Source organism: Phasianus colchicus, chromosome 8, assembly GCF_987193195.1.
Source record: "Phasianus colchicus chromosome 8, bPhaCol1.hap1.1, whole genome shotgun sequence".
Taxonomy (NCBI): Eukaryota; Metazoa; Chordata; class Aves; order Galliformes; family Phasianidae; genus Phasianus; species Phasianus colchicus.
The window spans coordinates 24,793,110-24,807,006 of NC_143443.1; the positions used below are offsets into that span (position 1 = coordinate 24,793,110).

The 13,897-nt window shown below is 37.5% G+C and overlaps 1 protein-coding gene across 2 annotated transcripts in view; it reads left to right on the top strand.

The window, feature by feature from the left end:
- Window positions 1-13,897, top strand: part of CFAP58 (cilia and flagella associated protein 58) — a 57,942-nt gene that overhangs the window by 31,626 nt on the left and 12,419 nt on the right. Inside the window, exons 14-16 of one of the 2 annotated variants that reach the window (XM_090145463.1) lie at window positions 765-876; window positions 2,798-2,902; window positions 3,591-4,070. In XM_090145463.1, the coding sequence (XP_090001589.1) occupies window positions 765-876; window positions 2,798-2,902; window positions 3,591-3,623 (250 nt within the window). In that variant the 3' untranslated portion in view covers window positions 3,624-4,070. Of the gene's footprint in view, window positions 1-764; window positions 877-2,797; window positions 2,903-3,590; window positions 4,071-13,897 lie in introns of those variants that run through there. The other variant, XM_031597511.2, reaches the window with a different exon arrangement.

Consider the following 13,897-nt stretch of genomic DNA (forward strand, 5'->3'; position numbering starts at 1 on the left):
TTTGTCTAGTGAGCTAAATTCAATGCTGAGGTTGACAGGGAAAGGTTCAGTAGGCGTATGGTGATTCTCCACTTTCTTTCCTCTTCCTGTACTTACAGGATCCACCCACCAAAATGATAAGGGTTGGATCCTTGCAGAATGTGCCTTTTTGTTTCCTGCTTCTTCACTCCTTGACCCCAGCATGTGAAACTTAGTTGTCAAAGCATCTTTGGACCATTCAATTAATTTTAAATTCAGCAACAAATAGTGTCTGGAGTCCCTTGAGGAGAGAAAGTAAGAGTAAAAGAAATCCAAATTGGTTTCTCCAAAGAACAATGTTCTTCATAATTAGGTCCTGCAATGTGTTTTCTTTACAGGATTGTGTGAGCCATGTTGTTTTTAAGCCTTCTTCCAAATACAAACGCTCAGATTCAATACAGAGGCAATTCCATAACTCTGATTTGTACTGCAAATGAATTAACTGGCCTTAATGTACGCAAAAAAAAAAAAAAAATTGAGTCGTGAACAAGGTTTCCTGAGAACTGATGAAAAGTCCCATTTTTGAATCATTCTTACTGAAGCAAACGAAGAGGTCTACCTGTGTTATCCTACAGGAGCTCCTACAGTGTTTTTAGTCAACTGTTAATTTCAAGAGTCACTTTGCCAGTGTTGTAATGTGTGGAAGAATGGTTTCTTCATGTTCATGCCTTGGATAGATTGGGTTGGTTTCACTGTGGAGTTCTTTGTTTCTTTTTTTTTCCTTTTTGTTTTATTCTAATCTTAAGGCAGGAGGTTCATCACATGCGGAAGGAGCTATTAAGAGAACAGACTCGGTGCAAAGTTTTGGAAGAAGAACTGGAGAATCCCTTGAATGTTCACAGATGGAGAAAACTGGAGGTAATGTCTCAGTATTGAGTTCCTAAAGCCCATATTTCCAAATCAGTGACACAGCACAAAGCCTATTTACTTTACTGTTATGCAAATTATGTGGAAGGGCAGGCAGACTGAAATTTCCATAGTACCAAAGGAGTAGTTAACTGCTGAATGGCTTCCTTGCACAATGCAATCAGTGTTATTTTTGTGTCATTTTCTCAATGAAAAATTGCAGAGGGAATTGTAAAGAGCCAGCACCCTGTGAATGCATAGGGTGAATTTAGAAGGAGGTGGTTCCCTAACATGGGTGAAGTGAAAGAGAGTGATGGGGAAAGATATAATCCTGCTCTTACCAATTAGATTTAAATGTGAAGAAAGAATTAGTAAGGCTGATAGGGCATGTGGACTGGAAAACAGTCAGACCTGAAGTCACATGTCACATTTTTCACCAAATCTGTGAAAAAGTACACGTGAGCTTTGGTGGGCTTCCAAAGGTAGTCATTCTGGGTAATGTGAGGTTAGCTGTTACATACACAGCAAACTTAGCTTTTTGCACTACTTGAACCTACCAGATGAAGTGAAAAAATAATAAATCTGTCAAGCATAGTCCAAATACAGGAGCATCAGTTGGCATCACTGCATATTTTCAAAGTAAGTGAGAGCCAGCTGAGACTTTTTTATTGCATGGATCTCCAATCTGATGCCAGCCTGAGTAGCTTAGCTGCTGTAATGAGTGTTAACATCTTAGTCCTTCCAAAAGTAGAGTTGTATGTGTTTACTAGCATAGTAGTTAATTCCTGTCCATGCTGAGCTTAAATTTTGAGCAGTGCGAGTAGCTTTTCTCACAGAAGAGAGATAAAGTGAAGAATGCTGTCCTTGAAGACATCTAGACACAGTCTCTAGTAATGCCACACAACAAAGGCAAGTCAGGCCTGTGGAAACATCCTGTGTTGAGAGAATGAATTTATGAGAGCTGATAATGGGTAATAATTTCTTTCCATTCTAGGTCAGTGGTTTGTATTTGAAACAGAAAAACCACCAGATGGTTGAATTCATATGAAATAATCCTGATGGGGTTTTGGTTCAATTCCTAATGAACAAACACCCTCACATCACTACTGTTGTCACAAATTGGCACCGTTTTTGGGCAGTGCTATGGAACAATCACAGTCTGAGTAGTTCATGGGGCCTAAATTACTTTTTAGCCTGGTTTCCCAGTAAATGATGCACTGTGAGTACTGTATGTGTATCTGTGTTAATGTGTCTCAGTTACACTTGAATTGATTAGTTGATTTAGGTAAAATCTGATAAAGGATAAAGAGCCATGAGATATCAAGGTAGATTCAAGCAAATAAGCAGAGAATAGATCTTTGCTGAGGTATTTGCTGTGTTCAGTCCTTATGATCCACCACAGAAGCCACATGGGAGAGGAAAAACCAAGTGAGAAAGAAGTGTTGTGCATAACCAGGTTTCTTTTGTTCAAGCGAAAAAAATTTCCCTCTCCTAAAATATCACTTGTCACTGTTTGAGGTTTTAAAAACAGTAGGAAGTGCTTGCACTGCTCTCTATATATTAGAAGACAATTTCAGTTTCTGCTAAAATGCTGACAATAACTGCCTTTCTCTTTGTCACGTGGTTCTGCCGTCTGTTGGTTTGGGGGTTCCATTCTGAAGGACTCCTACTTTTACTAGATGTTTTGATAGGTATTCAGAAGCTTAGTAGTGCTAAACAGGAGCATATTCTGACTGTTCTTCAAGAGGCAGAAATTTCAGACTCAGAACTGCTTGAATACTTGCCCTAGGAAACAACTAATACAGTTTCTCCTTCCTCTCTGCATTTAATTTCATGTTTGTTAGTTTTTGACACTTAGATATTGTATTTTTAATTTGCAAGCAGGAAACGCAAGTTATAATAGAATTTTTGTGATTACTTTGTTTTTGTCTAGGCCAGTGACCCAAATACCTATGAACTGATCCAGAAAATACAGAGGCTACAGAAGCAGCTTATCAGCAAGACAGGTGAAGTGATAGAAAAAGAACTGCTCCTACAGGTATTGCAGCATTGGTAGATTGTTGTATCTTGTTTTTATATTTGACTTACCTGCACTCTCTGTCTGCTCAGATGTGTTTCCAGAATGTTTCCTAGATGCACCTTTGAATTACTTTTTCATGCTTTAGCTTTAGATGGCAGCACTGACACACTGAAAGAGAACAAATAGCATCTGATTAGTTAATTTTTATATTCTGGTTTCTGATACCTGGATAACTCTGGAAAATAAAATTTAAGGTTTGCCTTAGTATATTCATGTTTTAGATTAATCTTCAAGTCAGTATTATATTTTTGGCATGGTGTTTTTTCATTTCAACCACATCATTACGACCAGGACATGAAGGAAAATCTGTTTGATTCCATTTGTGCTTAGGTTGGCTTTTGACAGAAGGAGTCTAATGGAGTTTGTGTGAATTAGAATAATGAAATCACAGAATCAGAAAAGAGACTTTAGATCATCAAAGCCATCCAACCCCCTACATTACTAAATGTACCATGTCCTCAAGAGCCACATCCAGATGTCCTTGAACTCCAGTGATAACCAGTAAGATTTATGTTGTAGAATCAAAGCGAGCCTAACTTCCCATAGTGCAAACATTACTATCAATTTTTTTATTTTTATTTTTTAAAGGAATGTTTTGGGCTTCAACCGTAGATGTCAAACTGAGAAAAGATTCTCCTTCCCTCAGGTGACTGTGAGGATAGCTGTAAATGTGGTTTGAACATCTTGGTCTTAAATACCCTAACAGTATTAATGCCTACATAGCGTATCACACACTGGATAGTGGAAGAAATATTATTGGAAACTCCTGTCGAGAAGAAGCTCAAGGGTTTGCCACTTTTTTTTGGTAGGAAAAATAGATCCGCAATTTTGTGTTAAGGTAATGTATGGTATATTGTTACGCCTTTACCTGAAAATTATAATCTTTATTACATAGTACTGAAGTGGTGTCAGTAAAATAGTTTGTTAGCTTAAACAAATGAAGCAAATACAGCTTCAAACTTGCTGTGCTGTACCCATACACAAACCCAATTCTACCTGCGTGATTTTTATACAAACTGTTGCTTATCTTGCCTTATCCTTAGTGTGCTCCCATTTAACTATAATCTATAATCCTTAGTTAAAAGTAAAGAGCTGAGATATAGAAATACTGAGTTATCTGACCAAGAAAATCTTTGAAATAGGTATTTGAGCCTAAGTTACTATAGTAGCCATTGGCACAATCTTTCTGTGTAGCAGTCCCTTCTGCAACACTTTTTTTTTTTTTTTACTATTTTCCTAGATTTAAGTCAGAGTTGGAATTAAATATTTAATAACACTTCCTAATATGATACTTGAGATCCTTTGGGTCTTAATTCATGCATCATTTCCCTGTACAAGAATGCTGAAATGAACGTCTCCTTTACTGAGAATAATGGTAAAGAAAAAGCCAAAAATACCATGCTCTATATTATGATTAGGGCTTTACCATCAACATTTTTGTGTATTTTTTCTGGTTTGCCACAGAGTTTTTTAGTCAAACACTAAGACTGAAACAGAGTTATTGCATAGCAGGATGTGGTGAGGAGAGGTAACGAGAGATGGAAGACATTGCTTGGAGGGCAGCTGATTTCCTGTAAGGGCAATGTGTCCAACTGGATAGGTCATTGGTGGTATAGGGCTCTTAAATTGAGTGTACTATTTGAGCTTCTTCTGCTAAGTGGCTGGATAACATTGGACAAGTCACTTTACTGTTGTTTGAACTAGTTATTTTGTGTATATATATAGCATGGTCTAACAGCCACAGACATCCCTTTGCACTGGAGCTGTAATGGTTGTGGGCCAATTCTGTGCTTCAAAGTGAAGTAGATTTTCTTTCCAGGTAGCCAACACAGTACAGTCTCTGCTCACATTCAGGGATGAGGGAACTACTTGTGCTTTTCCTAGTTAGCTCATTCACACCTGTATTCAGTCAGAGATTGTAGGAGCTTAGGGATACAAACTTATGAGGTTGCCTTTGCTTGCATAAATATTACTTCCTCTCTCAAAGTTGTCCTTATCCACATTTTGTCCTGTACAAGGGCATAGCCATTACATGTATCTGCTTTAAAATATTCTCAATCTCTTGCTATATGTAATAGTTTTTAGGTGTGTGGCAAATAGGATATTTTTTATAGGTAAAACTTGGGAGCGTCTCTGTCTTTGATTTCTGTGTGTGCATATGACATAGCTTATATCAAAGTGTAGTAATAAAATGGTGTGGAAAAAGCTATGTGGATTGGATATTGAATGTTAAAAACACCTTTGGAATCTAGAAATAACATAAGTCTGAGAGTGATTGAGCTCAGTGTCAGCAACCTGCAGTTTGAGTAGGCTGTTCACCTTGCTGCATCCTCATGTAGTGCCATAATGCTTGTATAAGAAAAAATAATTCCATTTGTGTTGTATGCAATATACTTCTGTCTTCTGACTGTTCCTTTGTAAATAAGAGCAGGCTTCTACAGGGAACGTGGACATAAGAATGGAAATTTTGCTAAGGAAGAATTGCATTATATGGAATCATATAGAAAAGCATCTGCTTATCTAACCTGTTTCCTCTGTGTATTTCATCATATCCTTTTTAATAAGCTTTTTCAATCTTTCTCACCTGCTAGATCTTTAAAAACGATGCAGCTCTAAAGTAAGGCCTTACTATCTGTGCTATGTGATTAAAAGAATGATTTGCTATGTTTCAGTCAGAAAATTTGGATAGCTGACAGTTCTCTTGTCCAGGTAGAATGCAGCTTGACCTGAAAATCTCATATCTTTTGTAACCTATCATCAGACTTTCACTGAGAAATATTGAATATGCAACATGATGAATGGTTTTGTACAATGATTTGTTAGAGTTGAATACTTTAATAATGAGGTAAAAATATTTTCCATGTTTAAGAAATTTCTAAACTATCTTATAACCTATCAACGAATAGAAGTGGATATCCTGAGACTTTGAAAAGTAGATGCAAAGCAGTCAGTGGCCATACTTTTTCTTCTTTAACACAGCAGCTCACAGGTGTGATAATACCTTATGTTGATGAAAAATGCTGTCTTAAAAATCAGATCTAAAACCAAGGTCTTAAATGCTTACAATCAATAAAAATCCAATGACTTTCTTTTCAAACATAGGAAATGTTACTTCAGGGTTAGCTGGCTTCCATGTTTGAGTCATTACCTTCCACCTGAATTTTACAGATAAAAAATACAGCCTTTTATTATTATTATTATTCCTTTCTAAACTGTTGAATAATACTGCAGTGCTTTGTGGAGAAGTGTGGGTTAAACATGGAATTCCAGTGATGGGTGAAGGTCTTTGTAAACACATGGTATGAAGAAAATGCATTGTATAGCCATAAGGTGTAATTATTATTAAACAGAAGGGCTCTGTTGACAATGTCTGAATGGAAAAAAAAAAAAAAAAAACTTGCCCACTTTACTTGTGGGGTTGTTCCCAGATCCCCCATGTGACTGAAGTACAACTGCATAATGAACATTGATGTGTGGTAAGCACACAATATATCCATATTACCTGGTTATGATTAGGATTAACTTGGTTATAGGAACTTATCCCACTGCAAGTGAATTATGCATTGCTTTATTTGTTTCAAATTTAGTTCATTCTATTGAGTGAACCCTTCTAATTTGATTTCATGTCTGACTGAGTGGAATTTTATTCAGCTGCATGTCTCAGAATGGATAACAGTGGAAAGATTCACAATATATGTCAGCTACCTCAGTTGTCAATCACCTCAGAAGGTTGGTCATAAATGTAAAAAATGCACAACCAGTATTATTTGTGGAGGGAAGAAGCAAGGAGGGAAGCACATATACAGTGATATGTATAGCTGTACATCTCATAGTGATAAAGACAACATCTACCTAAGCCTGTAGTTCTGAGAGTACTGTTGTTCAATATGTGTGCATTGTTCTCCTAAATGTGTGTGTATGCATGCACACACATATAATCAACACTATTTTAAGTTCTTAAGTTCTGAATATCTTTATTTTTCAACAACCAAGGACTGAATAGGTAGGATGTAATGCTTCCAGGCCATTAGCATTTTGAGATCATAGTTTCAAAGAGCGTGAGGGCAAAAGGCGTGATTAGCTCATATATCTGACTCATATTAGAGTTAGAAAACACCCACATGCCCTTGTACTGAGCCAAGATTTTAGCCAAACCCTCCAAAGAACTGATGGTACCACTGACAGAGAGTAGGAGGTGCAGAGGGGGCATTACTGTCTTAGATATAAATTAGCAATTTCATTTCAGGTATTGAAAGATCCAGGGAAGGGAGAGCAAAGGAGACTTTCTCTGTGACCTTGGGCAGGTTACTGAGCTTTTGCACACCTCACCTCAACTAAAAATGGAATAAAATCATTTCTATGCTAATAGTGGTGTGTGAATGAATATATTAGAGACATGACTCAATTCAGTAGTAACAGTAGCTAGCTAAACATTCAAAATAGATGTTTTATTTCTTCTGTGCTGACTTGATAGTAGACCTGTTGTATCCAGTTTGAGGTGCTTGTTGCTATACTGTCTGAACAGATACATAACCATCTTTTCTCAGAGCTGCTACTATAGTCTCATAAAGCTGCCATGGGTTTATGCAGGCTGGCACCTGCTGAAGTCAGAGAAGTTTTATTCCAGCTAAAGGAGGAGCTCTAGGATATGCTTTCTTCATTATACAAAACTTCTTCCCATTTATTATATATTATTTTTGCAATCTTGTGTCACTTCTTTTCAGCCTACTTCACAAAAGCCCCATCCTCTTGAAAACCATTTCTTTTCTTAGCCTGGCAGTTTCATGAAGCAAGTTAGATTCTTTGCTGATCTCCTAGTGTTTCATGTAGCTCCCATTATACAGTGTGTCATGCAAAAAAGTGTGCTCAAATACTGAGTAAGAGATTTTCTCCTTGGAGAGTCTGCTTGGGAAAGTGGGATTCGCCCCCATTATGCCTGCCTTTATTTTGCTATTCTGAATGCTCAGTTCAGTTTTATTTTAGATATTATCTGTACATCTTCAAAATGGTTGAGATTTGCTTCACCCCCTCAAAACTGGTATTTATATATTTTCGGTTGCTGAGTAGAGATTCAACTTAGATTTGAGAGCATAGCCTTCTTGTATGTTACATCTGGTGTAGATTGTCTTAGTTGAGTATTTTTTGGCAGAATTGTCTATTTTCTTAAAAATAACTGTAGTTCCGTTCAGGAAACTAATAACTGTAGAATCCCAAGGAGTCTCTTTTGACCTACTCATTATTGTTTCTCTGTCATCTTACCTTTAGAGAGATTTTAGTGGAGGTAGTTTGAGAGAGATTGCTTTGTATGCATTGAAACTTACAGGTGAACTGCAAAATCCACTACCAAAATACAATCCTTTTTTTACTTCTCTTTTATCATTATATATAAAGTCAGCTTTTTGGAGGGATTTTTCCATCCAAAAATGAAAAGGATTTTTTTTTTTTTAACTTTTTGTACTTCACTGGGACTTGGCTCTTTTCTGTCTCTCTTTTCTGGAGGATTTGAATTTGTCTGGAAGCACTGGATTAATGCCCTATCTTAAGGCTGAAGCTAGCAGTTCCCTCATCCCTCAATTAAAGCAGTGAGTATATTGAATTTTAGACCCTTTCTTTGCTTCAAGGTACCATTCCTACTAGCAGGAAAAAAAAAGACACTTTTTCTTATTCAGCTTGTACTAACTCTTGAATGGCAGTAGATTGTCTTGCCTGTGTAATTGCATCTAATTGCTTAGCCACATAGTGGCTGTGGCCATATCAGCACAAAGAAATCACACTGCTAACTGAGAAAGCTAAGCTGGCAAAATGTTTAGCCATTGATCAAATGGTTCCTGACATTAAAAAAAAAAAAGTCCTTTCCTTATAAAAAATGGAAGGGTGGTTATGTATCTTGAGGAGAACAAATATAGTAGTACCCCGTTGAGTGTAGCTTTTGAGTTTGACTCCAGTTTCAGTTACTGGCTGGAATTTCCAGGGATTTATACTGATATGTAGAAATGAGAAACACTGCGTGGACTCTGGCCTGAGATATACTCTTGAGTTTTCAGATGAGTATGAATTGAAGAAAAAAATTATTTCCACAGTGCTGTTTACTGACAAGTTGGACTTGGTCACTGCTGGATCAAAGGGCTTTGTTTGGAAACTGGACTCTGAAAAGAATCTGTTCTTTTTTTTTTTTTAATAAAAAAAATGTTTTCCCATGAACTCTGGCTGTAGCCTAGTTCTAACTAGTCAGAACTACATATATCTTATTATTAGTGCAGTATTTTGGTGCACAGCAGTCTACTGAGTTAGTGCCTTCAAATTAATTTCATCCCAGTGCCTTGAATTTGCTTTGAACTGGAGTCTCAAAGGCAGTATGAGACACACGGAGGTACTTCATACGCTGTCATTCTTCAGGACTAATTTTCAAGTTATTTCCTCCTTTTGCCATCCTTTCATTTTCCTTTTGTTGAGTTTGAAACATTCATTGTTCAACTAGGTCTTTGATTTTAGATTTTTACTCTGCCTGTAAGGGTAAATGTTGATGTTAACTAGAATAATTAGGCTATCTTTCAATGATTCTGTACCTCCATACAATTAGAATTTCTCTGGTGCCTTTTACTTTGCCACAGATATTCTTTTTCTTCTTATTATTAATTTATTTATTAACATTCTCATTTGCCCTAGAATGCTGACTGTGTATCCAGCAGGGTTCTGTGAGCAGTGTGGAACCATTCACACTGAGCAAATTGTAGGACCATTGTGTTATTTCTCTGTGCAGTGTACTTGAGTTCAGATGCAATTCTATAATGATGTAGTAAGTAATCGCATTTCATAAACGAGACAGTTAACAGGCTCACTTGTGTGAAGATATATTGAGGGTCTGAATATCTTGAGAACTTTGTGTGAGCTTTAAGAATTAAGTAGGTATTCAGCTCTTATGCTAGCTCTCGTCAGAAGGGAGTCCATTTCTATTTATACATATTTTGAATATGGTCCGTGGTAAATTATGGTTTATTTTAGTCCTTCTAATCTCAGTCCATCCAGAATTAGAAGGTGTTCTACGCTATAGAAACTTACAGCATGATAAACTGCTCTAAAAACATACTGACATTTATATTCTTTTCCTCTTCCCACATACATTCCAGTTCAAATGGAAGAGAATAAAGTTCTCCCATTAAAATAGCCTGTTTTGTTTAGGGTCTGTTGTTTAAAGAGGACATTCAAACATGGCAGAAAAGGTGATAATAAGTTTAATGGCATCAGGGAAAGATAATCAGCTGCTCTTTGCAATAAGAATACTGTTTTCCAATGAAAAGAATAGGGCATATATATCTGGCATTGGTAAATGGGAAGCAAAGCAGATACTTAGTACTCAAAAAAACAGTTTTGGTGAAGAATTATCTTAGTGGAAAGGTTTAACTCATTCTGAATCTTTGTGAAGCTTCATTGCTCTCATAAACAAAACAGATTTTGCATGATAAAAGGTTTTGGACAAAAATTAGGTGCAAATTTATTTAAGAAATAAGAAGGAAACAAGTCAAAATACTAAATTCTGGGGATCTGTGCCATTTTTAGCTGCTCTACTGGTGTTTTACACAGAAATATTTCAGATTCTATTTACAAACATGAGTATGTTACAGGTGAAGTAAAAGTCTCGGGGTTTATGTGTGGGGTATGTACATGAACATGTAATCTGTTTCTAAAGGTTTTTAGGAAAAATTATGTATTTCCTTGTTTGAACTTGGATGAGAACTGTAGTGGGTCATAAAATGCCATCCCTCCACACCATGCAAGATTGATTTAATTACAGAAATACCATCCTTGATAGATGAATGTCAAGTATAGATTTGTTTCCTGCATTTTAATATTTGTACATTGAGTCCATGAATTTTAGCATGCATGGGAGAAATTACTGTTTTGAAGTATACTGTGGTTTATGGTTGTGCTTTTCCTCTGTCTTTTAACCTGCTTCTCTAGTCCAGATTTGTTGTTTCTGACAAGCAAGGAGCAGATGAATTGGCTTACCTGGCATTATGCTCCTGGGAATCTGGATTCATTTCTGTGCATCTTCCAGGAGTTTTAGTAAATTTTGGCAATTTGTGTCAGCATTGTGTGTCCAGGCTCTTTTGTATGATAAGAGGATTGCTGCCTATCTGGAAGTAATACTGCAGCTTAAGTGCATTAAAGATTGACCAGCATTCAGAGACTAAAAAGAGAAGGCCATGTAAACACTCCAGGTAAACAAACAAACATCTCCTAACTGTAATCTGCATCAGAAAAGTAAAAACAGTAATCACCAAAATATTTTCTTCAACTGCTTTTTATTTAGTCTGGACCTAGAAATCCTGACCATGGACATGCTGTGCTATTAAACTAAAAATATTTTGTAAAATGACCAATTCCTAAAGTTCTGACTCAGATGAAATTACCATTAGCTTCAGTAATAGTTCTCCAAAATAACTCTTGAATAAAAAGCTCAGGAATTGTTCCAGCAAATAACAAACAACTGAAACCAAACTTGTTTACTCCTCATTCCTGTATTCAGCATGTATCTGGAAGGAAATAAATCTGCTGTGCACCTCAGGGTAAAGTGTATTAATCAACTAGTTATCTTGTTAAGGGAAAGTAAATGACTTGCTGTGCTGACTGAATGCATTGCTATGCACAAAGCTAGCAGTGCTGTTAGCAATCCAATACTGACTGTTAGCCATCCAGAAGCTGCCAGAGAAGTTAAAATACTGGAGAAGTTCAACAGCAGTGCAGCAATACATTCACAAGCTCAAATTATAAATTGTGACCTAGAGCCAGTTGCAAATCTTTATTTTTCAGAAGTACAGTTTGTGGACATTATTCCATTAAGGCAAGTGTATCCTGCTCCTGGCTAAGCAACAGGATATGGGCGTCCTGTTCCATTAAGGATTACTATTTTGTATGACATTAAAAAAGGAAGACGTTCCACGAGGACAGACTGTTATTAATTTATTTCAGTTCACTTACTTTCATTCATATGGGAGTGTGAATGTTGACTGGGAAATGCTGCATCTTTCTGCACAGCACTAAGGCTATTTTGGAACACTTAAGGGGCAAGCAGTTAGAGTCATAGAATCATAGAATGGCCTGGGTTGAAAAGGACCACAATGATCATCCAGCTTCAACCACCTGCTATGTGCAGGGTTGCCAACCACTAGACCAGGCTGCCCAGAGCCACATCCAGCCTGGTCTTGAATGCCTCCAGGGATGGGGCATCCACAACCTCCTTGGGCAACCTGTTCCAGTGCCTCACCACCCTCTGAGTGGAAGAATTTCATAATACCTAACCTAAACCGCCCCTTAGTTTAAAACCATTCCCCCTTGTCCTATCACTATCCACCCTTGTAAACAGCCATTCCTCCTCCTGTTTGTTTATATGCTCCCTTCAAGTATGCCATTGTGAGGTCTCCCTGGAGCCTTCTCCAAGCTAAATAAGCCTGGTTCCCTCAACATTTTTTTTTGTATGAGAGGTGCTCCAGCCCTCTGATCCTCTTAGTGGTCCTTCTCTGGTTCCAAGTCTTTCTGATACTGGGGGCTCCAGGCCTGGATGCAGTACTCCAGATGGGGCCTCACAAGAACTGAATAGAGGGGGACAAGAGACATGTTTTTGCTTTTTTAAGAAGGTAGCTTAACGTTAGAGGTGAGGACATGGGTATAGAAAAAACTCTCTCTCCCCATCCTTCACATGAGACAGCGAGACATGACCTGCCAAGTGTATTGAAGGTGTGAAACTTGCACAGGGAGAGTCTGCCAGGTAAGGTGCTTTGCTCAGTCAACTACTCCACTTCCTTTGGTCTCTGAGCCTTCCCGTGTCTGTCTTAGTATGAATAGTTGTGATCTTTAACAGAGGATGGCATACTTGGGCACAGCATGCACACTCATTTTCTCTCTCCTTTAGTCTTGTTTTTCTGAATTTTATGAGATGAGCAGGAAGAGCTGAAAAAAACTTCTTCAGAGTATTCCAGTGGTCAGCTCTAATTACAGGGAGACTGAAGGGAACCATATATTAAAGCATTCATGATTTCAGAATTGCCATGTGCATTTCTTAGATGTACTGTTATCTCTTAATAGATTCCAAAGTGTAACAGGAGACCAATTTTTCTTCCCCAAGGTACTTGGCATATGCAGGAAAGTGCTGCTGTACTGTCAGAAAGATGTATGCAGGCTTTGCTGCCTTGTTAGACAGGTATTTGTAGGTTTAAGTGGTGGCTTGACTTTGAGACAGCTGTTTGGAGGCAGTGATTCTAGAACACCAAAGGACTCGAAGCTAAGTGCTCTCATCTTTCAGAGAAGTATAAGGATCTAAGTCAAGCAGGTGATTAATGGCTTGTAGGTGTCTAAATTACAGAGAGGTATTTGTAGAAGCAGTTCAATAGTTTCCTTGATCACCACTTTGGGTCATTTTTTAAGATCAGTCAGAAGTGTGAGCAGAAGCTGGGTCTGATGGGAATCCCCATCCCAAGTCTCCACCTGTAGGAACAGCAGATCATTAGCAGCATGGCCTTTATCAAGGCTATTTGAGAAGTCATTTGAGACATCTGTTATTTTTAAAATCAAAATGGCTATTGAGTCGTTAAAATGCATGTTGTGACAGTGATGTGAAAATATAGAAGTTATAAATTAGACGGCTATATTTGAAGAAGATATTTTGGCTCTGCATATAATAATTATTAGCCAGCACAATATTTCCTATTATTTGCCTTGTAGTCATATTCACTTACATTATTTAGATTTCTTTTCAATAGGATCTATATCAACCTCTGAATCTCCCCTAGTACACTTTAAGACAAGCCACTGTTAGACTGTGGAACAAAGGTTTGTTTAAAGCTCTCTTTTGCCTAACTTGCAGGCTGCAGGCACTGTGGAAGTAGCTGGAAAATTAGAATCAATCCATGCAGTGTCATCAGTAATCCTCAGCTTCAAGGAACGGCTCACCACATC